This window comes from Trichoderma citrinoviride (genome assembly GCF_003025115.1).
Source record: "Trichoderma citrinoviride strain TUCIM 6016 unplaced genomic scaffold BBK36scaffold_1, whole genome shotgun sequence".
Taxonomy (NCBI): Eukaryota; Fungi; Ascomycota; class Sordariomycetes; order Hypocreales; family Hypocreaceae; genus Trichoderma; species Trichoderma citrinoviride.
The window spans coordinates 2,852,351-2,874,187 of record NW_020194709.1 but is presented as its reverse complement, the minus strand read 5'-3'; the positions used below and the strand labels follow the sequence as shown (position 1 = coordinate 2,874,187).

Sequence of the window (21,837 nt, the reverse complement as noted above, 5' to 3'; positions counted from 1 at the left end):
CCTGAGGCACACGCCTACGACTTACAACCCTTGCCCTCCCACGCCCTGACAAGGTCCTCCACCTCCTTCGTCATGTCCACCATGAGCCACTCCTTCTTCGGCTTGACAGTCCTCCCAGGCTGAAAAAACTCCGTCAAGGAATAAATCGTCTGGCCAACCTCGAAGCTGCCCGTCGTATAGCCACCCTCGCCGCCAAGCGTGCTGTCCATGGGTGCCAGTCCCAGATACTCGGCCGTCTTCCAGTTATCTTTGCTCCCAATCACGCGGGTGCCATAAAAGTCGTCAGACCAGAGCACAACCTTGCCGCCGTATTTCGATGGCAACATCAGTCCGTCGCCTCCGCCAGTGTAGTTGGCCGGGAATCCCTCGGGGTGCACGTACGTCGGACGCCCCTCGGGCTCGTTGATGTCAAAGGTCAACAAGCCCGGAGCAACTCGGTCGTTGATGACGATTTTGTTGCCCGACCTGACGATGCCGCCCGAAACAAGCGTGTCGTTGATGCTCTTTGGTTCGTACCATATGCGCGGCGTACCATTCCTGTTGATCTTGATGATGATGGAGCCAAATGTTCCAATCACGTAGGTGTTCCCCTGGTCATCCTCTGCCATGTCTTGGAAACCAGTCACCAGCTTTCCCGTTCGCTTGTGTATCTCGTTCTGAATAGGCACCAGGTCCGTTATCCAGCGGATTCTGCGGGACCTGGTGTCGTATCGAATCACGCTGTTGGGGCCGGTGAAGTTGGCCAGCGCGGCATTCCCAGACGTTGTTGCTACAAAGGCTGTATAGGAAGTGGCGGCGAAGTACATCGATCCCATACCATCATAGTCTATACCAGTGATGGTGTAATCATCGTTGCCGGTGATTCTTGGGATGCTGATCACTTCATATTCGTGACGGTAGGGATCGTAAACAGCAACTGAGGAATTGTAGTAGAGGCTGTTTTTGTCAGATTGAGGTAAGGGACCTGAAGCAGGAGGAAGAGGCAATATCATACCCGAAGTATATCTTGCAGTGCACTGGATCCCAATCCGCGTTCTCCGGATAGAGGTCTGGAATGGATGCATTGAAGGAACCCTGCAGAGGAGGGCATGCTCCTACCACTGCGCCCATCAAACACGCCCAGACGGAAAGGCCTACACTTGGTGTACGCATCGTGAATATGAAGGGAATCAAGACAGTTCAAGAAATTGTTATAAAGTTGCTGGACCAAGTCTATGGTACTCAGGTATATGTAGTAGATACTTGACTTAAATCAATGGTTGGCACTTTTAAACCCAAGGTCGAGTTCTATGACGACCTTTATATGAGCAGACCAACATCATATAAATCCCAAGGCTGTACATTCATAAGAGGTCCGTATGAAGTTGAGCTGCCGGCAACTTCACCGCGGATATTTTATCTCCGGACAGCTCACCGAGGGTTTACAGTCTCTGATAATCATCTGTCAGCGCATTGATATAGGGCTGTGCAACTTACGTTTCTTCAAATTGTCTATAGTTCGTCGTAGGCTTTGGCTAGCTTGGATGCGTTGTCTATTCACAAGTAACCCCTGGCTTGCCTGGCAAGCTCGGTTCAACTTGCCGACCAAGTCACGAAAGGGTTAGGAGTAAGCTGTCATTTGTCACCGCTTATTCACTTTAAGCTCTACTTTGAACCACTAAGCCGTTTTTTACGTGCTTATTCAGGCCTAATTCTCCTACCGTTGTCCGGATCTCAGCAAGTTCGGTAGTCCGAAGAAGGCCGAAAACGTTGGCGCCGGACACGGAAGACACTATCGCATCCGGACTTTAACAGATGTTGGGCTCCGGCGGTGACGCATTACCAACCAGGCAAACTTCCCCGTAACGAGGACAAACCTTAAAAGCCAGTAAATAAGACTGTAGATGTTGTCGACTTCAATGACCCTCTATTCCGATGCTTTGTTCCTTTTCATCAGATGTCCTGCAAAAGTACCCTAGAATCGTGTTACACAACACAATGATATGCGTGTATCCAGAATCTTCTTCCCCTTAATATGAAACGTCTTATTGCTCAGTTGTTGCAAATTCAAGTGTAATTCATGCCATCCTGCTGCCTGGGGAGGTAGTGTGACCAACAGCGGTTGCTCTCTTGTGATTACGTGCTTACACTATCTTCTCTTGCCCGGTACTTAGGAGGTATGCACAGGGCTAATCACTCCTTGCCAGAGAGAGCATGAGCATGAAAATAAATTACATGTGCCAGTTCTTATGCTTAGACGGATAAAGATAGGTGGTGATCCATTCGACACAGGCATAATAACCTAGTGACTATTTACAACCGTATACGGAGCAGAATGGAATAGGCAGCTGCCCAAGGTGGTTATCCAAGATATGTTGTTTATGCTCTGAGAGAAGAGGGGGAAGGGGACGGAGAAATGGGTAGAGGTACGACTGATTGCATATTCAATGCATCTTACTCCAAAGCTTCAGCCACTCACAACCAGATTGAGTGCCTAAACAGCGACACTGCCATGGCTCGAGAAAACAAATGTGCAGCTACTTCCTCGGTAATCATCTCTGCACTGCAATAGAACGTGCTTCAATTACACGATATAGACGTGGGACGTGAATGCCACTGCCCGCTGCAAGTGAATGTCGTGCTTGATATACCTCGGACGAGAGTGGTACCTTAGGTATGATTCCCCAGTTTGTTTCTATTTCAGTTTCGCGAACTCCCTTTGAGTGACCACTGCATTCCAGCCATGAGAACTCGGAGGCAATATGAGCTGTGTTCTAGAACTCTCGAGTATACCGCTCGTTTGGAGAGCGTAGCCCTCAACTCGATAGAAACCGTCCATTATCTCACGGTAAGGTAGTATCTGTGCAACCACCTATAGTGTCTTTGCTCTTTTAGGCTTCGGACGACGGGATGTTCCCCAGGTCATGTCATAAAGTGAGCTGTCAACATGGCTATTGTACAGCAATGCCATTTTTGCCATTTCGGTCCGGTTATTTAGACTCAAAGCACCTTGTATTTATGGTTAATAAATCTCCGCACGATATATCCTCTGTCGTCTGATAACTTGCCAAGCCTACCTCCGCATTAAGGTAGCAGAAGTCGATATCCCTGGTAAGGCGGTTAATCTAGTTCTCTTTGACCATTTATTTCAACATGGCTAATTGCGGTAAAATGATACCATATGGCCGCGTGGGCACAACATCCTGAGAAGGGCTCTGGTGTCTTCACGAAGGTCGATATATCAAACTGTTTCTACCCGGCTGGACAAGGCTAAACTTACTCAGTGCTGTTAGTTATGAGACATTCTGATTTCGGTTTACTATTTCAGCAGAAGGGCTGCAGTCACATTTCAAGTATACCCGAGCCGGCTGAATACGGAGGTTTACAGAGCTGAATGTAATGGATTATTTGCCAACTACACGTTCCTGTTGGATATTTCAATCACAATCACACATATGATTTTTAGATATAAAATGGCTCGGTCTTGGAGAGCCATATAGCTCTACTAGTTGCCAAAAAGCCAGCGGACAAGCTGCCTGGCAAGCCATTTCCTGAACAACAAATTATATTCCCTAGGAAGCCAAATCACATCAACCCTTTCCAACAATATCCCAACTCTAACTCACAGTTGCTCAAGCAAACCACCCAAAATGAAAGCAACCCTCATCCTCTGCCTCATCGCCCCCCTGGCAGCCGCCCTCCCCACCCAAACGGAATCCCTCCCCCTAGACCCCGACCTCGCCGCCCGCCGCGCCAACATCACCGAGCGCACTCCCGACCTCTGGGACCGCCAAGCCCCCCAGAGCATCGACCAGCTCATCAAGCGGCGCGGCAAGGTCTACTTCGGCACCGCCACCGACCGCGGCCTCCTCCAGCGCGAAAAGAACGCGGCCATCATCCAGTCCAACCTCGGCCAGGTGACGCCCGAGAACAGCATGAAGTGGCAGTCGCTCGAGAACAACCAGGGCCAGTACAACTGGGGCGACGCGGACTACCTCGTCAGCTTTGCGCAGCAGAACGGCAAGTCGATACGCGGACACACGCTCATCTGGCATTCGCAGCTGCCTGCGTGGGTGAACAACATCAACAATGCGGATACGTTGCGTCAAGTCATCCGTACGCATGTTACGACTGTCGTTGGGCGGTACAAGGGCAAGATTCGTGCTTGGGTAAGCTTTTTGGAAACTTGCCCCTTCTTGACTTCGCTCCTCTCTAAATCACGAACTCGGCGCATATATAACAACTGATATATCCAGCATGGGGCAGCTGACCGGTGTGATGTGCAATAGGACGTGGTCAACGAAATCTTCAACGAGGATGGAACACTGCGTTCTTCTGTCTTTTCCAGGCTCCTGGGCGAGGAGTTTGTGTCGATTGCCTTCCGTGCTGCTCGGGAGGCTGACCCTTCTGCCCGCCTCTACATCAACGACTACAATCTCGATCGTGCGAACATCAGCAAGGTCAACTTGATGAGATATTACGTCGACAAGTGGATCTCTCAAGGAGTGCCCATCGACGGCATTGGTTAGCCAACCCCCAAACGTCCCCTTTAGACGCTGTTCCTAGGAGTTAAGGCTCGAAGTTATTCAAATCTGACATGAGTGGCCATCTACAGGAAGCCAATCCCACCTAAGCCCTGGAGGAGGTGCCGGTACACTGGGTGCGCTTCAGCAGCTCGCCACGGCACCCGTCACCGAGCTGGCCATTACCGAGCTTGACATCCAAAACGCACCGACGACTGATTACACGCAAGTTGTCCAGGCATGCCTGAGCGTTTCCAAGTGTGTCGGCATCACTGTTTGGGGCATCAGTGACAAGGTGAGTGCTTGATACATGTATTTTGCTATAAAACTGTGAACAGAGAAACTGATGCGTGTATGGTTAGGATTCGTGGCGTGCTAGCACCAACCCTCTCTTGTTCGATGCCAACTTCAACCCCAAGCCGGCATACAACAGCATTGTTAGCATCTTACAGTAGATTTTCTGTTGCATGAGGGTAGCAAGGACAGATATATCTCGCAAGCCCGGTATATGATAAGTATTGTTCCGGATAGGTATGCAATGTCAGTCCTATAGCACAGCCTTGAAAATTCAGAAGCTCGTTGTTTGCATTCGTGACTCGTTACCAAGCATCATTACGTTTGGAGGTCCTCATAGAAGCAGAAAAGTCATGACCTCCTATGACAGCGCGAGCTGCCACCCCCGTCGTCGAACAATATCCCTCCAATCCACCCTCTCCAAGCCATTCGATCCACCCCTTTTCTCCCAAACCTCTTCCAAAACCTCCCTACAAGCATTAACATTCCGAAACCTCCTCCACCTGTTCATACTGTAGAGTCGATTTCTGATACGCTCGATATGCGACGCATCTCCCGCCTCGCCCCCCGCAATGAAAAGAGGGAAAAGCAACGAGCACTCCGCCAGAGACCCCTCGGGCACCTTTTCCGCGCCATCGCACACCGAGTCGATGTACGCCCATATGCCCTCCGGAAGAATCTCGGCCGCGCGCTGCGGGAAATACTGGCGTACGACGCGGTCGAGGTATATGAGGCTTGCGCTCCGATATGTTTCGCTAAGCAAGGCGAGCGGCTCGTCGGCGGTATACGCCGGGCATTTCCATTCTCGGAGGCTGATGGCGATGCTGTGAGCCCTTTGAAGCGGCGTGTGGCAGTTGCAGTCCAAGGGCGATTCTTCAAGAATGAGCGCGAGATCGCCTTGTTCCAGGGTCAGGTCGCCGCTGAGGGAGGCCTTGTAGTCCGCGCAGTCTGCGTTCAAGACGCTGATTTCAGATATCAAGAGCATGATCTTGGACGCAAAGGCAAAGTATGGATCAGCCATGGTATCATCTCCAGACATCCAGTAATCACCCGTGATCAAAGGCCTCCTGTCCAGCGACACGCTCATCAAGATGTCGTGATACGCAAAGTTCCTCACCAGCCACTTCCGCTCAACAGACCTGAGCCAGTAGTCGCTCACAACAGAAGAAGACGGCGACGTTTGCAGCGGGCCAGCGATCAGATCAGAACTCTTGGACTGCAAGACGGCTGCGGCGCCGGACAGGTGGTGTGACCAGCTGCTGCTGGTTGCATCCGAGATGGTCTCCATCGAGCACATGGCCATGGCTACGGCCAGGCACATTTCCCCGGAGAGGCTGCCCTCTTGAAGGGCGGCACTGAGGTTCGCAAGCACCCGCCCGCGGTACTGAAGGGACGTGCCGTGGAAGCTGGGGTCCCGAAGGGCGAGATGGGCCGATGACCATGCGGCCATTGCGTCAAGGAGGGCAGGGCAGTCGAATGCCATTGGCAACAAGACTAGGTAGTTCGGATAGAGGTAAGCAGCAGGTCTATGCATACCTTTTATCTTGAAGACAGCAGCCGAATTAAGCTTACCTGATAAGAAACAGTTGTTCTCTGCGGTTGCTGACAGCATAATAGCCAAAGTAGACGTGTAATACCGCATCATGGTCCTCCTACTGGAGCTCCAATCACAGCCAACACCATCGTCAGGACGAACCACGTCCAGAGGCTCAGCAATCTTTGTCAGCCGCAACAACTCAGAGCCATGATCTCCCTGTGCAATGACGAGGTGCTGCTGCGACGATCTGCCCCAGTAAGGCTGTTCTGTCCGAGAACCCGAAACCCCGGAAGCCTTCTCCTCCACGGCATCCTCGCCCCAGGCACCGGCACTCGACGACAGCTGCCGCGGCTTCTCGTGCTTGCAGACCAGGTTCAGCCGCGAGCAGTGGCCGCATATGGGCAGGCCCTGGTCGCACTTCTTCTTGCGCTGCCGACAGGTCAAGCAGCCGCGGCGCTGTCGCGTGTAGCCCCCCTTTTTGGCCGACCTGCGCTGCTGCGGCTGTGGAGTTGCTGTTGGTGAGGAGGGTTGGAGCGAGGCGGCCAGAGTGGACATGGCGACTCTATGTCGGGGGGGCGACAACGGGCGTCACTGGCGGCAAGGGGATTCGGAAAGTGGAACGCTGTGTGATTCGATGTACTTGTTGCGCGCGTATAGATGAGATGAGATGCTCAGAGAGAAGTCAAGTTGGTTGGTATGTTGTAAGAGAGCGGAGATCGGGGTCTCAAGGGAGTAGTAGTTCATGCACAGCGTCAAAGGCGGAGCGAGGTTGCTATCTTGCTTACCCCGATAGTCCAAGCAGTCTAGTACATGGTTGAAGATAGTGATTGGGCGTCTATTGGCTGACAAGGCGGAGCGAGTCATGAGCAGCTGTGGGCCAAGAGCGTGGGGGAGCGAGAAAACATGGGGAAATCCGGGAATACTACCTAGTAGTTATCAACTGCTTGCAAAGAGGGTCAAACCATCATGTTCATAGTCTCTGGGGAGAAGAGACACTGACAAGTCTTGATGGGCTTGATGATGCACTACATGTATTATCCATAACAAACAAGGGAAAAGATTTTACCAGAATATCCGCCTATAGGTAGGTAGGTAGTTACAAATCCTAATGCACAGACTCGCCTCCGTAACTCTCCAACCGAGGCCCGGTAAACGTCTTTCGCAGGTTCACAACCCACGCAACCGTAGTAACGACCAGCCCAACCGCCATGACCACAATCAGATAGTTCATGGAGCTGCCAGTGACGGGATAGCCCACGGGAAAGCAGAAGCAGATGGAGAAGAAAATGACAAATATCGTGGCCACGGCATTGATAATGTAGCCAAACTTGCCCAGAGAAAAGGCTCGCTCGGGAAGAATGCCGCGGCCCCGGAACAAGACGGCAGCCTGAGGCAAGGCCACCGTGATGTTGAGCGCAAACAGATTCAGATTGATGAAGCTGCTGTATGCCGTCGACGACGCAACATACAGCACGCCAACGATAATCTGCAGGACCAGCATGACAGCCGTGGCGCGCACAGGGTTGGCCCTGCTGAGGCGAGAGATGAAGTCCGAGTAGGGCACGCCGCCGTCTCGGGAAAGCGACCAGATGGTCCGCCCAGAGAAGATGAAGAGGTTGAGAACAATGTCGTAGAACATGACCATGTAGTACACGGCCCAGATGGTCGTGGCCACCTTGGAGTTGAGCGCCTGGTTGTACACCTCGAGGATCGGAACGCCGGACTCGATGAGCGCCTGGAGATCGGTAATGACAAACATGAGCGCAATGTTCCAGACGACCACCGTGACGACGCCCAGGACCATGGTGGTGATGATGGCAATGGGCACGTTCCGACTCGGGTTCGCCACCTCTTCGGAGACGTGCGTCGGGGCGTCGACGCCGCTGTACGCCCAGAGGCAGCCGGTGATGCCGATGAAGATGGCCCATCCGTCGGGCCAGCCGCTGACGTTCTGGTAGTTGCGAAAGACAAAGTCCGACGACTGCTTGACTTCCTGGACGGTGAGCAGGGTGACCAGCGAGGCCACGAAGCCGGTGAGCGAGAGCACCGTGATCACCACGCCCAGCTTGCCGACGGCCGTCGGGAAACGGGCCGTGACCAGGAACGCGATGATGCAGAGCAGGACGTGCAGTAGATAGGTGTGCCAGGCCTGTACCTCGTAGCCCTCGTTCCACAGGTTGACAACGTCGAGGATGGACCCCGCGACGAAGAGGTTGCACGACACCAGTCCAGCCATGATGTAGATGATGCTGGTCCATCCGGTGAAGAAGGCGGCGATTCGGCGTGTCGATGGCGGAAACGTCTTGTAGACGATGTGGTACTGGCCACCGGCAGAGGGAAACGCGGAAGCAAGCTCAGCAAAGCCGACGTTGATAATGGTCATGACAACGGCCGCAGCAATGAGGCCGTATATGATGCCCGGGCCACCGCCGCATGCCAGAGGGACGGCAACACCAGAGGCGAATGCCACCCACGAGTTCATCGTGGTGAAGCCAAAGGCAACGACAGAGAGGAGGCTGAATCTCTTTTCGAGGCGTTGCACGGGATGCACTGGTGGCTTGTTGTCTTCCCCATGCGACTGGGAGATGGACACCGAAGGCGGAGTCTCAGACTTCATGTTGGAAGCCATCGTGAAGAACGTTCTTGGCCACTGGGTGTTGATGATGGTTAGAAGTGAATATGGAGATGAAAGGACGAGGGATGGCGAGGCATGCTACGACCAGCAATGGCCGTACTTGGGAGGGCGATCTGCGAGAAGGGCCATCCTATAACGTCGTGTTGCGGAGATGTAGAGATATATACTACATGGACTCTTCTGGGGTATCAAGGCTCTGGGTAACATTTGATGCTTCGCTTCGAGGGTTGATCTTCTCAATACGACGTACTGATAAAGACGCGGCATGAACCCGGCGGTGGGTCAAACTATGCGAACCGGCTTTGTACCATGTCTGGCCGATCTCGGGCTTTATCGTGAAGAAGCTATTATTCCCCAGATAAACAATCCCGCCCTTGACGCCGAGTGTGGGGGAGTGAGGGGGAGGCGCAACCAGGAACGAACACACAAGAGCAGCCGTATATAATAAGAGCTGAGCAAAGACCAAAAAGGGCGAGCATGGCCGTTTCTGTCACATCTTCGCTTGCAGGCATTCATGCGCAAGCCTTATCTCGAGAATGAAGTTTATCTCGTGGATACACCTCCTCCTGTCCTTGACCGGCTCGGGCCATGCCTGCGGCGGACACGGCGGCGAAAAGGAATGGAGTAGCGAGGAACTGGCCGAGTTGGAGGCGAAATGGGGCCATGAGGTGTGTGTAAACCCACATTGATCTTTTGCTCTCGAACTTCTCATGGTAACAACATAAACCACAAATTGCAGTGGGCGTTCAACGGCATAGGCTCGTTTGCGCACTTGGACTACGTCAAATGCCTCACCAACCCTCAAGAGAAATACGACATTGCCATCATCGGGGCGCCCTTTGACAATGCCGTCTCGTTCAGACCAGGTGAATTATTCACTTTCTCACCTTCACTCAAAAACTACCCGAGAAAACTCTCTTGCTGATAGCGTACTTTTGCAAAGGCGCCCGATTCGGCCCCAGAGCCATCAGACAGGCCTCCTCCCGACAAACGTCACTGCGCGCCTTCAATCCCCGCGCCAACATCAACCCGTACCAGAACTGGGCCAAGATTGTCGACTGCGGCGACATCCCCATCACGCCCTTTGACAACAACATCGCGGCAGAGCAGATGACGCAGGCGTTCAAGCACCTCGGCAGAGCGAACCCCGTGAGCTCGCTGAGTCAAGGCAGGCCCAAGATCATCACCCTGGGTGGTGACCATAGCTTGGCGCTGCCTGCGTTGAGGGCCTTGACTGAGATTCATGGTGGACCAGTTCGTGTGCTTCACTTTGACGGTATGTCTGCTTCCAAGCCAGTTTCGCGCAGATGAGAGAACGGAAGAAAAAGCTAAAGCGACATCAAATATCAGCTCACCTGGACACCTGGGATCCTGCTGCATACCCATCTGCCTGGGGCTCAACACAATTCACCCACGGTTCCATGTTCTGGATAGCCAACAAGGAAGGTCTGCTATCGAATTCGTCAACCGGCCAATCCGTCCACGCCGGTCTGCGTACCCGCCTCAGCGGCACCGACTGGGCCGATCACGAATCCGATACCGCCCAGAACTGGGTTCGCTTCTCCGCCGATGACATTGACGATATCGGCACCAAGGGCATCATCGATGGCATCATGTCGGTGCTGGGGACGGAGGATCCGGTGTACTTGTCTGTGGACATTGATGTGCTGGACGTTGCTTTTGCACCGGGCACTGGCACCCCTGAGCCCGGTGGCTGGACCACCAGAGAGCTCATCAGGATCTTGAGGGGTATCGAGGGCTTGAATATTGTTGGTGCTGATGTGGTGGAGGTGAGTCCGGCTTACCAGGGAAGAGGCGAGGAGACGGCGTTGGCGGCGGCACAGGTCGTGTATGAGATTTTGAGCTCCATTGTGAAGAAGGGGTTGGAGAACGGACCGAAAGAGAAGGCAGGGAACACAAAAGATGAGCTGTGATGGAAGCGGATAACACTGTATAAGAATGTAGTAAACCTAGGCCAGGCCTCACCTTGTATTATAGTTATAGAAGAAAAACTTGCTGGCCAGTATGCCGGTCTCGACTGATGAGCATCAATACCATGACATGTAACATAGGTATACATGGCAAGGCACCTCCTTGCCTGCCCGACTCTGGTGTGAAATTATTCAAGATGACATTACAAACGCTTTATTCTCTCTTATATACGAGGTATTATATCCCCATATGTATACTTATACCGTATTCTATTCGAACCCTATACCCCCTTCCAAACACCTTTTTTACCCCATTAAGCAACCAAGGTTTCAATCTATTAGTTCTCCTTCAACAATTCCTCCAGCTCCTCCATCTCTCCACTGTGGTATATCATGTCATAAAACAAGCCTTTCGAATGGTATAAATCTCGCGGAGAACCATATCTATAATTCTCAGTCAGCAAGCAAATCTCCACATATCAGGAGCACAATAACTTACTCTACTACTTTGCCAGCACCCATCACAACAACCGAATCATAATCGATAATGGTCCGCAAGCGGTGCGCAATCGTCACGAGCGTACGGTCCCCGCCTGCAGATTCAAGCTCATTGCGGAGCACCTGCTGGATGCCCTTGTCCGTTTCATAGTCCATGCTCGCGGTGGCCTCGTCCAGCAGCATCAGCTTGCTCTGGCGGATGAGCGCGCGGCAGAGCGACAGGACCTGGCGCTGTCCGTGCGAAAAGTTCTCTCCGCGGGCGTCCACTGGCGTTGATAGAGAAATGCCCTGGGATTGCCCGCGGACGGAGCCATCGTCTGAACCGTCGACAATGGTCTCGTCGGAGGAATCGTCGCTAGAAAACGACGCAATGCCCTTGCAATTCTCCAGCGCCTTTTCGAGGATAGCCTTTGGAACGCGCCCAGTAGGGTCAAGGTTGGACTCCACGGTTCCGTTGAACAGGGTCGCTTCCTGGGGAATGATGGTGAGGCTCTCGCGCAATCTGCGCCGGGGCACCTTGGTAATGTCGATTCCGTCGTATAAAATCTGCCCAGAGACAATGTGCGTAAACCGTAGGAGAGACAAGACCAGAGTGCTCTTGCCGGAGCCCGTCCGTCCCACGACCGCGACTCGCTCTCCGGCTTTGAACTTGAGGTTGACGTCGGTGAGAATATTGGGTCCATCAGGGTCATACCGAATGGTGACGTTGCGGAACTCAATCTCGCCTGACCTGGGCCAGTTCCTGGGGATGACATGGCTCTCGTCGTCCGCAAACTGCCCTTCTTCGGGGAAAGTGACATCGTCTTTCCCCTCGGGCTCCAGCTTGACGTATTCCTTGACACGGTGGAAGCTCTGCATCTCTACCTCGAGATCGTTCATGGCCCGCACAAGCATGAGAATGGTCTGACTCAGTCCGTTGGCATTGTTCAGCGAAAAACCAACCAGACCGGCGCCGACGATTCCGACCTTGGAGAGCGCAATGATGCCAGCAAATAGAGCGACCAGGGAAGTCACAAAGTCCACCCTCATGGCCACCCAACGGTTGCAATTATAGTTGGCCTCGGCCGCCGCCGACCACACGCGCAACTTGGCCGCCAGATCATGGCCAAAGGTCTCGCTCATGCCCGCCCTGGCCCTGATAATGGGCAGCCCAGCCAAGGTGTCGGCAAACTGGGAGAAGACGGGGGACTGCGCGGACGAAGCCAGCCTCTTGATGATGACGGCCGTCCGCGTGTACATTTCTCCAACCACGACGCCAAAGATGCAGGTGAAGAAGGCGGGTATCATGAAAATTGGCATGATCGAGCTGACGGCGGCGATGCGGGCAAACAGCATCATGATGGAGTCAAACGTTACCCGGAGCATGGAGCTGAGCCCCGAATCAATCGAGGCCATGTCGCCAGAGAAGCGGTTGGTGATGCGGCCGATGGGGATCGTCTTGAACCACGACAGCGGCACCCTCATGACCGCCCTGATAAAGTCGTTGTGAAGCTTGCGGCCCGCACGCCACGCGCCCCATTCGAAGGCGATGATGACGATGCCAAAGGAGATGATCTCGGCAAAGGTAAAGGCGGCGTATATACCCATGTAGTAGGCAATGTCCACATGAGCGTTGTTGTTGTAGGCTTCTACCCAGATACCCATCCAGTAGCTAGACGCAAAGAAGAAGACGTTGGAGCCGGCGAGGCCAACCAGACAAAAGACGGCAAAGAGCGGATGCCCAAAGTACCGCATGTACTCCAGGGACGCCAATCGGCCAACCCTGCCCGACGCCTTCATTTCCTGGTTGACGATATCCTGCGCCGAGGTTTCGGTAGCCACCTTTGCCGGATCGTTCAGAGCATCCCCACTGGATTGCAGTTCAGGCTCCGGAGGCGTTTCCGTCCCGACTTGGGTTTCGCTCTCAATGTCGTCGTCGTCTCCTCCCAGGATTTCCGCAATCTGAATTGGTCTACGGACTGCACCAATGTTGTGTTCGGCGCTCTTGACCTGCCCTCTGTCGAGTAAGACGGAAAAGTCTGCCTGCGCTGAGATCCAAGGAACTTGGGTAACGAGAACGACGGTCCTGCCTTTGAGCAGATCGCTGCAGAAGCAGTGTTTCCAAACTCCAGCCGAGGTCTTGGCATCGAGAGCAGAGAAGATGTCGTCCAGCAGCAGAAGAGATGCCGTTGAGTATAGAGCCCTGGCCAGAGCAACTCTGGCTTTTTGCCCCCCAGACAGGGACGTACCGTTCTCGCCTACGACGGTCTGGTCGCCGTCAGACAGCTCCTTGAGGTCGATATTGAGGCAGCAGGCTTCAATCACCCTGTCGTATCGGGCGCGGTCCATGGGGGCTTGGAAGAGAATGTTGGCTTGGATGGTATCATTCTGGAGCCAAGCAGACTGTGAGGCGAATGCAATGTCACTGGGTGCAGTAACCTTGCCCCCTTCCAGATGCGTCTCGCCCAGGATTGCAAGCAGAAGGGTACTCTTCCCGCTGCCGCTCTGACCAGTAATGACGTTGAGGCCGCCTTCGACGAAATCCAGTGAGATGTCCTCGAGGCGGAATGTGGCCTTTTTGTTTCGTCGGAACGAAGCGCCTTCAATCCTCAGGGGCCCGACTGGGTACCGGATAAGGGGCACGGTGCTATCAAAGTACTTGTCGAGCCGGTTGAAGGCGACGCTCGCGGCAGCAAAGTTCCTCGAGAATGCACTGGCCATCATGATGTTTCTACGGATGTTCTTCACGAGGAAGGCAGCAGTAAAGGCGGTGGAAGCGTCAAGGGGATGTTTTTCTACCCCGACGTGCAGTGCAAACATGACGAGCAGGCCAATGTACGGAAAGCACTGCGTGACTTGGTTGACCATGGTCTGCAGGACAGCCACCCGCCAGAGCTCCTTTTGTTCAGCCGCCCTGGCCTCGATGATTCGGTTGGTGATGGGGTCCTCCCAAGCAAAGTATTTGATGGCGCGGATGGAAGCTAGATATTCAGCAACAAGAGAAATGCGCGTATCTTGGGCTTTCCTCACTCGCCTTTGTGCGCCGTACATCCGACGGCCCATGTACACGGAGATTGGGGTCGCCAACAGCAGGATAGCCGTCCCTACGAGGGAAACCCAGCCCATCATCTTGTACAGGCCAAAGAGGGAGATGATGGTGCCGGCCGGCACGCCCGCAGAGACCAAGATGACATCTCGCGCTCGGTAGACGGCATCCACGTCGGCAGCCATCAAATTCGCGAGGCGTCCGGCAGAGGTCGATTTCTGGGCGCCCTGGGCCTCCTTCTCCTTGCTTGCATTCCCGCCCTTTGTGTCAAAGGGATCCTCCTCCAGCTCCATCGAAGCCAGAGCCCTATGATACAGCTCTTGGGTCATGGCGGACTTGACCCGAACGATCAGACGAGTGGAGTTGAAGACGTATTGCTGGAACAAGACGGACCGGGACAGGGGGCCGACGAACATGAGAATAAGCCAGACAACCGGGTGATACTGCGCAGCGCTGGGATTGGCGATGTAGTCGAGCAGGCGATACATGCCGTACGGGGAGACGTTTTCCAAGGTGAAAGCAGCCGCGGCCCAGGTGGCCATCAGCGCTAACTCTTTGCGCTGAAACTTCAAGGCTGTCCACAGCGTCTTTTTGTATACGGCACGAGCTTTTTGAATTCTCTGAAGTAGATACATGGGTTCGTCGTACCAAGCGAGCGTCGGAATGCCAGACATGTCAAGCTTCCGTCTGGTGCCCTTCCACACGAGAGGCGTCAGCCACTCATAGGTGAAGTAGTAGTTGAACCAGCTGCAAGTCTCCTCAGGGGCGGGTTCGTTTTGCTCAGTGTAGCCTGGAATTTCATGTTTGACGGTTGGCGGAACCCACTCTCGCGGGGTGATCAAGGCGACCACGACAGCTGCGCCCAGCGACGACATGAAGCCAACGACACCGACATCTCTAATACACTGGTCGGTGTCGATTTGGATGCAAGGGAGTAGCTGTGCAGCCATGAGAACGAAGAACGTGGCGGTGACAACATAGTTGATTTGGTGAAGAACCAGATGGCGCCAAATGAGATCGTTACTGAGGGGGCGGATCAAGCCGAGGACAAAGGCGTAAGCAACAGCAAGGACGTTGAGCAGATGCACCCGCCCCTGAACCAGAGCCACGGTCAGAAAAACCAGCGAGGCGATGCGGGCGGCCTGTGACGCGACTTCATAGGGCCACTTGATGGAAGATGCCTTGGACCTTGTGGCAGGCACAGAGGTCTTGCGATGCCGAATAAGACGAAAAGTCAGCCAAGCCGCCGAAGTGGCGAGGATCGCACCCTGAAGAATACCAGACCGAGCAAACTCAGAGACGACGCCTATCCATTCGGTCTCGGAGGACTCGATGCCGAGGCTGGCAAGGCGGATGCCTATACGTTAGCAAAAAGATATCAGATGCATGCAATGGAGTATCGTGTTTTGGATGTCACTCATCGCGCAATTCGGGAGGCGCAACGCCATTGTGCCACAGATGATGTATGCTGACAGCCTTTCAATGCAGAGAGAAACGTACCGACTTAGAAGCGCGGCAGGCTCCCAAAACCGCAGCTCGTCTGTGGTTGGTGAGAGCAGCTGGCTGCCAAGGCGGGATAAAACGACGTCCATGATGCCGTCATCCAACGAATCGCCCTCGCTGGAGGGACGGACAGTTGAAGATGTTGTTGAAGGAGAGAAGTGCTTCAGGTGAAGTGCAAATCGATCAGTGTAAAACTAGCCCGCGGCGAGTGGGCCTCACCCACAGTTGGACGGTAAAGCCGCCTAATCGCCCTTTGACCCCTGCGACAGGCCCGTTGCATCGCCTCTTGTAGGCTTTGCTTTGCCTTGCAAGTTCCTCCAAGGCGCTGAGAGGGCGTCGGAATCCCTGCCGGCGAACTGCAAGCTGCACCGCGGCTGCAAAAATCCCTGCGCTAGCACCCCCCACAGGTTGACCGATATGGGGAATGGGCTTGTTCGTGCTTCGTATCTTCCAAAGCAGAGAGTCTTGCGAATAAAGGGGTCCTATGAGAAGGCGGACAGCTGAAGCTCTGCTCTCACCGGTTCTTGAAGACGGAGCACTCGGCCCCTGCGATGTACACGTCGGCGTTGGTACATGCACTGTTGCTAGAAGCATGCATGTATGTCCTTGATATGCCTGGGAGATGCGGTCAACGAGGTTCAGATATGAAAGACTTGCGAAGCGGCATGTCTCGTACAAGTGCCATCTTTGACCAGCGGCTAAATGCCAGTTTTGACGCTCCCGAACGCTCGTGAAGCGCTGGCACTGATTGGGTGGCGAGCAGGACGGCGAACTTCGGCGCCGGTGGCCTCTACACGCACGGCTCAAGCGGCAGCGGCAGAGCTGCAGCCACCGGAGGACTAAAAAGGCGAGCTCGGCCGGTCCAATTGCGCGTCATCTGTTGATCGCAGGCTAGGCAGCTGCCTTGACTTGGTTTTGCGAAAACCTGTCTGTTGATACCACCGTGAATCAAACGAACAGCCAGCATGGGTAGATAATCAGACGTCGAAACAACAGGCTCCAAGTCGGCATACCGCATCTTGAGCCGGGCGGTCGGCAAGGGAGAGAGCAAGGTAGCAGTCCCGAGAAGTCGAGCCCCTGGCTAGCCCATGTCGTCCTACAAGGCCTCTATCGCGTGCTCGGGAATCTGGTGTTTGCCGGCGATTTCAGTAGGTGGCTTCCGCGGAGTGGCACTTGTTGGGTCACGATCGGTCAACTCTTAATCAAGCCAAGAGGGTGAAATCGCAACACCACCATCAGGCCCTGCGCCCTACGACGACGCATGAGTGCTGGCAAGGCTACCACCAACCAACACACTCACACTTGACCACATGTTCACACTTGACCACCATTGCAACGTGTACTCCAGAATAGCCCAGGATGCCGTCCTCGCCAATGTAGCGACGGAACACGGCTGCGATCCTGGCATCTAAGCCTCATTCAGTCCCCGCAGTGAACCACGATCCTGTTTGGCGGCAGCAGATGGCAACTTGGACAAACATAGCATGTCCAAGTCACTTGGTACCAAAGACGTAACAATTGGATTCGCAGAGGCATGTGAGAAAGATGAGTGACGATGAAAGAGTTGAAAAGTTCTGGTCTGACCCAGATGAACTCGGGGTCACGCAAGATGTACTTTTTGGCTGTACCTGTCCTCCAGAGCACAAGGCAGGTGCAAAGGCCAAAAAAACCACAACGCACCGCCTTCCAAGAACCACTGATTCTCTAAATCAGATTAACCAAGATCCTGTAGCACATGCATTTCCATCAAACCTCACGCATCGCCATCATCCTTCTCAGCCTACAGCCCAAACCATTCAACAATCGTTCACTCTGCAGAGGCCTTTATAGGGCAAGCTAAATTCGCGCCTTGCATGAAGCCACAGTTCTTCCAAACAGGCAAATCGGCGTGCTGGCGCAATGGTAGCGCGCAGACCTCCTAAGTCTGAGGCTCAGGGTTCGAGTCCCTGGTACGTCGACGTGTGCAATCGTCTTTTTTTATTTTATCTTTTTTTTTTTGGCCGCCATCTCGCGATGAGTCTTGACTGCTTTCTTTGCTTTTCAATCAACTTTTTGCTGTTCGCGTCTAGCACAGCTGCTTGCCTCAAGAAATCAAGCAGTCGTTATAGGAAGTTCCTGTATATCCATCTCTTCCATTCCCATGCACTGCCATTCCTCCAACTCGCACACACAACACCTTGCACTCTCCACATCATCTCACGATCCCCTCACCCTCGCCCTCACCATCACCACCCTGCTCTAAAACACTCGGATCATACGCCATACACACCGCCGTCGCATAATCACCATCATGACTGATCGAAATCATCGCACTCGCATCCTCCGCATCCCCCTCGCCGCCCTTGATCCGCGCCACGGGCGGTCCACTGCCCAGACGCTCCTCCTGCCTCCCGCGCCGCTCAATCACAACGTCGTGAAAGGTGAGCCGCCGATGAGAGTGGGCTTTGATGGCTGCTTCCTTTGCGGCGAACCTATTGAAATGCACAATACACATTAGCCTCCACCCTGCTTACATGTCCCATCTCATGAAATCTCTACAAATTGAGAATCTACACCGCCAAGGTAAAAAAGAAAACAGTACAAAATCATATATCGTCGTTCCTTACCTCCCAGCAACAAACGAAGCAGCCGCCCACCTCTCCGGATCCCTCCGAGCAATCTCCTCGCTGCTCCCAAGATTCTTCTTCATTCCGGATTGTCTTCCCAATGCCTCCTCATCCCCAAAGGCATTGCCGAGCGGGGGACGATGATCGAGACATTGCAGCCGCTCATCTTTCCTCGCTTGTTCTTCCGGAGAAAAGATGCGGTCCACAAACCGCGGGCCCCGGGAGCTCCTCAGGATCGCATAGATGCGAGATATCCGGCAAATGTCCGTCCCAATGTTGAGCGGGAAGGGAAACGGCCTGAGAGGCTTCATCTGCTGCTGCACGGCATGGACGAGGCGACGAGATGTGAAGACGCAACCAGCTGCAGGGACGGATCATGGCAGCCAATCGAGATACAGTGTGCAATCGAGATACAGTGCAAACGAGGTGTTTGCTCTACGGCCACGCCGAGGGGTGGCTCCAAGGGCTTATCGATAGCGGTGGCCAAAGCCGCGCCTCGCCGACGTCATCAATCGGTCAAGCCAAGACACGAGCAGAGCAACTTCGAGCAGGATCAGCTTCAAGCTTGTCTGCACGGAACAAAAAGGTCCTATCTGGTGACAGAACGGGCCTGCATGCATCAATTTGTGTATTTGTATGTATCGTGTAACCGAACCACAGACGGGGGAGTACAAAAGACTATACTAGGGAATTACGAGTGCAACAACAATGAAGAGCAACAACACGGAAACGACGCCCAGATCCCTCCCCTACCGACTGCGAACGAAACATGGCGAGGATTCACAGCGTCTGCGGTGCGACTTAGGCTCCCACGCCATGGCCATTGATGTCGCGAATGAATTCTTTTGGTGTCTTGGCAAACAAGCTTTTCGGGTGATTCTGTCAGTCGTGAAACAAGCGTCCCCCCTCACCGCCTCGAGACCGTGTCTGTGTCTGGATCGGGCCAATTGACAAGGGAATGGCGATATGCCTGTTTGGAAAAGCTTAGGCCCCCTCGTTGAGGAGAGGCGCGCGCTCCTGGTCGGCGGCGGTGGTGCGCCTCCAGCGGAACTCCCTGCCCGACATGGCCGGCACCGCGACGGTGAGCGTCATGATGAAGAGGATGGCCATGATGATGAAGGCAAAGATCCACTGGAAGGCAACGACCTGGCGCTTGAACTGGGCGACGCCAATGGCCGCGGAGAGGGCGCTGAGGGCAAAGCCCATGGTGTAGTCCTGGAAGGCGTCAGTATATTGATTTGTCTGCACAATTGAAAGAGTCTTGAACTCACATTGTAGGTGACAATGAAGAAGATTCCGTAGACCAGAATGGCCCAGATAAAGATGTTACCAAAGATCCGGGCAACCAGGCTGTGCGGGTGCGGCACCATGATGGCGCCGTTCCAGTAAATGGCCACAAAGGTCCATGCCAGCGGTCCCGAGGCGACGGGGACGTGGATGAAGCGCGGGACGGTGTTGTGGCGGAAGTACAACGAGCTGAGGTTGATGAAGTTGAGCACCAGAACGACCTCGGCCCAGTGGAAGTGCGAGTTGACAAAGAGCATGACAAAAGCAAAGTGCAGCAGGTTGTTGAGGATGAAGTGGCTGCCCACGCCGGCGGCGGCGGACACGACATCGGCGTTGCTGGAGAAGAGGGACGTGACGTAGCCGAACTGGAGGATGAAGAGGACGATCCTGGTGTGTGTTAGGGAAGCTCTGAAGCAGTTCACTTGAGGAATGATGCTCACCAGTAAATGTCAGCGAGGATGTGATTCATGGTAAAGGCGCTGGGGTACAGGTAGTTCTGGTCCCATATGCGGCGGCGCACGGTGAAAGCATCGTGGGGCTCGTGGACGGTGAAGTAGACGGTGACGACGACGGAGAGCAGCCACGAGAGGAGGGTGAGGATCTTGTACGTGACGATGGAGCCGCGGCTGTGGCTCTCCCGCCTGCTGAAGGGGTTGTCTGTGGTGGTGGTCATGTTAGCAAGCTGTATAAGGACAGCGTCGTGAGGCGTTGCCTACAATTCTGCCACCCTGCCATGATGTCGGCCTCTTGGTGTTTAGCTTCGATGTCGAGGATGCTGTCGAGTCAACTGTGCCGATGATGGGATGATATAGAAGAAGAAGAAGAAGAAATCAACTATCCCTTGGAGTGGTGGAAGAAATTAGAAATGGTGCAAAGGAAACCAAGTCGGCAATGCAAGGACTAAAAAATAGCAAGAGGGAAAGCAGAGCCCAGCAAATCAAGGCTACAACCAGTTTATATACCCACATCCAATTCACCTCCCTCTTGGAAATTCATTCACTTTGTCTCCCCTCTCTCTCTCTTCTCTCTCTCTCACACACACAGCCACCACCACACACACAACTTGCTTGCACACTCCCTTTTCCAACCTCAGCTAACCGGCTCCGTCATCCATATGCGGGGAAGCTTGGCCTTGTCAAACCAACCAGCTCCATCCCGCCACCCAAAGAACTTGAACAAATAGCCAGAAAGAGGTTACCGTAGGGAATTGGCTTGCCTTGCATGGCTTGCATAGGGACACCCTTGTCATACGAGTGGGAGCGAGGCCCGGCGTGAATGACGCGTAACGCCGTCACCATTCCTTGCTGCTTGCTGTGTCGACACACGGTATGAATTCAGTCACGTACTGTACATGAACTTGAGAAAGCCATGTTCAACGAAAGACAAAGGGAGTGAGTACAGCACGCCTTTATCATCATCATTGTATCTGATCATCTTGCATCCCAGTGTCTCAGATACTCAAAGCAACCTGTCAAACCCCACAAAGTCGTCTATACAGGGCTTCTATCACAAACTACATACATCATCAAAGCCGTACAGTCCTTGTACCGCGTACGCATGCGCGTCCACCAGGATTCAAAAAAAAAAAAAAAGGTTTATGCACCATGCACTTCAACCCCCCCTTGTTCCCGATCCCCCCCAACCCTAAAAAGATCCCATTAGCCTCCGCCCATCCTCCAAAGCGGCAAGACAGACGAATCAACGGTCCCGCATCGTGCATGCCACCTCCATACCTTAATAGTACATACATACATACGTACGTAAAAACTACCTTACCAGTTGCCTCAAACCAAGGCGACAACCTTGCAACTCCGTATGTATGAAGCTGCATGTTCTGTATGGTGAGCAAGGATGCAGACATTCTTACATGTACTGTGCCGAAAAGGGCAACCCTGTGACCTCATTCCATCCACGCCCAACGTACATCCAACAATGAAACTTGAAAACCAGCAGCGCAGAGATCCAAGATCGTGATACTTATCCGTATACTCTCTCGTATACTGTCCTGGGAGTGGTGTG

At 53.7% G+C, this 21,837-nt stretch overlaps 8 protein-coding genes and 1 non-coding gene across 9 annotated transcripts; 3 read left to right on the top strand and 6 right to left on the bottom strand.

Moving 5' to 3' along the window:
• Nucleotides 1-14: 14 nt before the first annotated feature.
• BBK36DRAFT_1108636 (hypothetical protein) lies at nucleotides 15-1,152 on the bottom strand (the record flags this gene model as incomplete). Its single annotated transcript, XM_024889383.1, has 2 exons — nucleotides 15-936; nucleotides 995-1,152. 2 exons carry the CDS (start codon nucleotides 1,150-1,152, stop codon nucleotides 15-17), a joined length of 1,080 nt encoding a protein of 359 aa, XP_024754234.1.
• A 2,477-nt stretch (nucleotides 1,153-3,629) lies between these two features.
• BBK36DRAFT_1175971 (glycoside hydrolase family 10 protein) lies at nucleotides 3,630-4,964 on the top strand (the record flags this gene model as incomplete). Its single annotated transcript, XM_024895997.1, has 4 exons — nucleotides 3,630-4,148; nucleotides 4,269-4,503; nucleotides 4,595-4,797; nucleotides 4,865-4,964. 4 exons carry the CDS (start codon nucleotides 3,630-3,632, stop codon nucleotides 4,955-4,957), a joined length of 1,050 nt encoding a protein of 349 aa, XP_024754233.1. The 3' UTR covers nucleotides 4,958-4,964.
• A 193-nt stretch (nucleotides 4,965-5,157) lies between these two features.
• Nucleotides 5,158-6,888, bottom strand: BBK36DRAFT_1175966 (hypothetical protein; the record flags this gene model as incomplete). The annotated part of the gene is made up of 3 exons (XM_024895996.1): nucleotides 5,158-6,290; nucleotides 6,369-6,594; nucleotides 6,640-6,888. The coding sequence occupies 3 exons, from the start codon at nucleotides 6,886-6,888 to the stop codon at nucleotides 5,158-5,160; spliced, it is 1,608 nt and encodes a 535-aa protein (XP_024754232.1).
• A 535-nt stretch (nucleotides 6,889-7,423) lies between these two features.
• Nucleotides 7,424-8,962, bottom strand: BBK36DRAFT_1175963 (amino acid transporter; the record flags this gene model as incomplete). The annotated part of the gene is made up of 1 exon (XM_024895995.1): nucleotides 7,424-8,962. The coding sequence occupies one exon, from the start codon at nucleotides 8,960-8,962 to the stop codon at nucleotides 7,439-7,441; it is 1,524 nt and encodes a 507-aa protein (XP_024754231.1). The 3' UTR covers nucleotides 7,424-7,438.
• A 542-nt stretch (nucleotides 8,963-9,504) lies between these two features.
• On the top strand, nucleotides 9,505-10,902 carry BBK36DRAFT_1107464 (Arginase/agmatinase/formimionoglutamate hydrolase; the record flags this gene model as incomplete). Its single annotated transcript, XM_024889255.1, has 4 exons — nucleotides 9,505-9,636; nucleotides 9,708-9,834; nucleotides 9,912-10,244; nucleotides 10,319-10,902. 4 exons carry the CDS (start codon nucleotides 9,505-9,507, stop codon nucleotides 10,900-10,902), a joined length of 1,176 nt encoding a protein of 391 aa, XP_024754230.1.
• A 335-nt stretch (nucleotides 10,903-11,237) lies between these two features.
• On the bottom strand, nucleotides 11,238-16,014 carry BBK36DRAFT_1107363 (P-loop containing nucleoside triphosphate hydrolase protein; the record flags this gene model as incomplete). The annotated part of the gene is made up of 3 exons (XM_024889243.1): nucleotides 11,238-11,343; nucleotides 11,399-15,610; nucleotides 15,923-16,014. The coding sequence occupies 3 exons, from the start codon at nucleotides 16,012-16,014 to the stop codon at nucleotides 11,238-11,240; spliced, it is 4,410 nt and encodes a 1,469-aa protein (XP_024754229.1).
• Nucleotides 16,015-17,810: 1,796 nt separating this feature from the next.
• BBK36DRAFT_t9 lies at nucleotides 17,811-17,882 on the top strand. Its single transcript has one exon. It is a non-coding gene; the product is annotated as a tRNA-Arg (tRNA).
• A 108-nt stretch (nucleotides 17,883-17,990) lies between these two features.
• BBK36DRAFT_1175950 (hypothetical protein) lies at nucleotides 17,991-18,849 on the bottom strand (the record flags this gene model as incomplete). The annotated part of the gene is made up of 3 exons (XM_024895994.1): nucleotides 18,532-18,849; nucleotides 18,155-18,396; nucleotides 17,991-18,007 (listed from the first exon to the last, which is right to left on the bottom strand). Exons 1-3 carry the CDS (start codon nucleotides 18,840-18,842, stop codon nucleotides 17,991-17,993), a joined length of 570 nt encoding a protein of 189 aa, XP_024754228.1. The 5' UTR covers nucleotides 18,843-18,849.
• A 666-nt stretch (nucleotides 18,850-19,515) lies between these two features.
• BBK36DRAFT_1155689 (DUF1774-domain-containing protein) lies at nucleotides 19,516-20,553 on the bottom strand (the record flags this gene model as incomplete). Its single annotated transcript, XM_024893854.1, has 4 exons — nucleotides 19,516-19,746; nucleotides 19,803-20,205; nucleotides 20,259-20,475; nucleotides 20,535-20,553. 4 exons carry the CDS (start codon nucleotides 20,551-20,553, stop codon nucleotides 19,516-19,518), a joined length of 870 nt encoding a protein of 289 aa, XP_024754227.1.
• Between the last annotated feature and the right edge of the window lie 1,284 nt (nucleotides 20,554-21,837).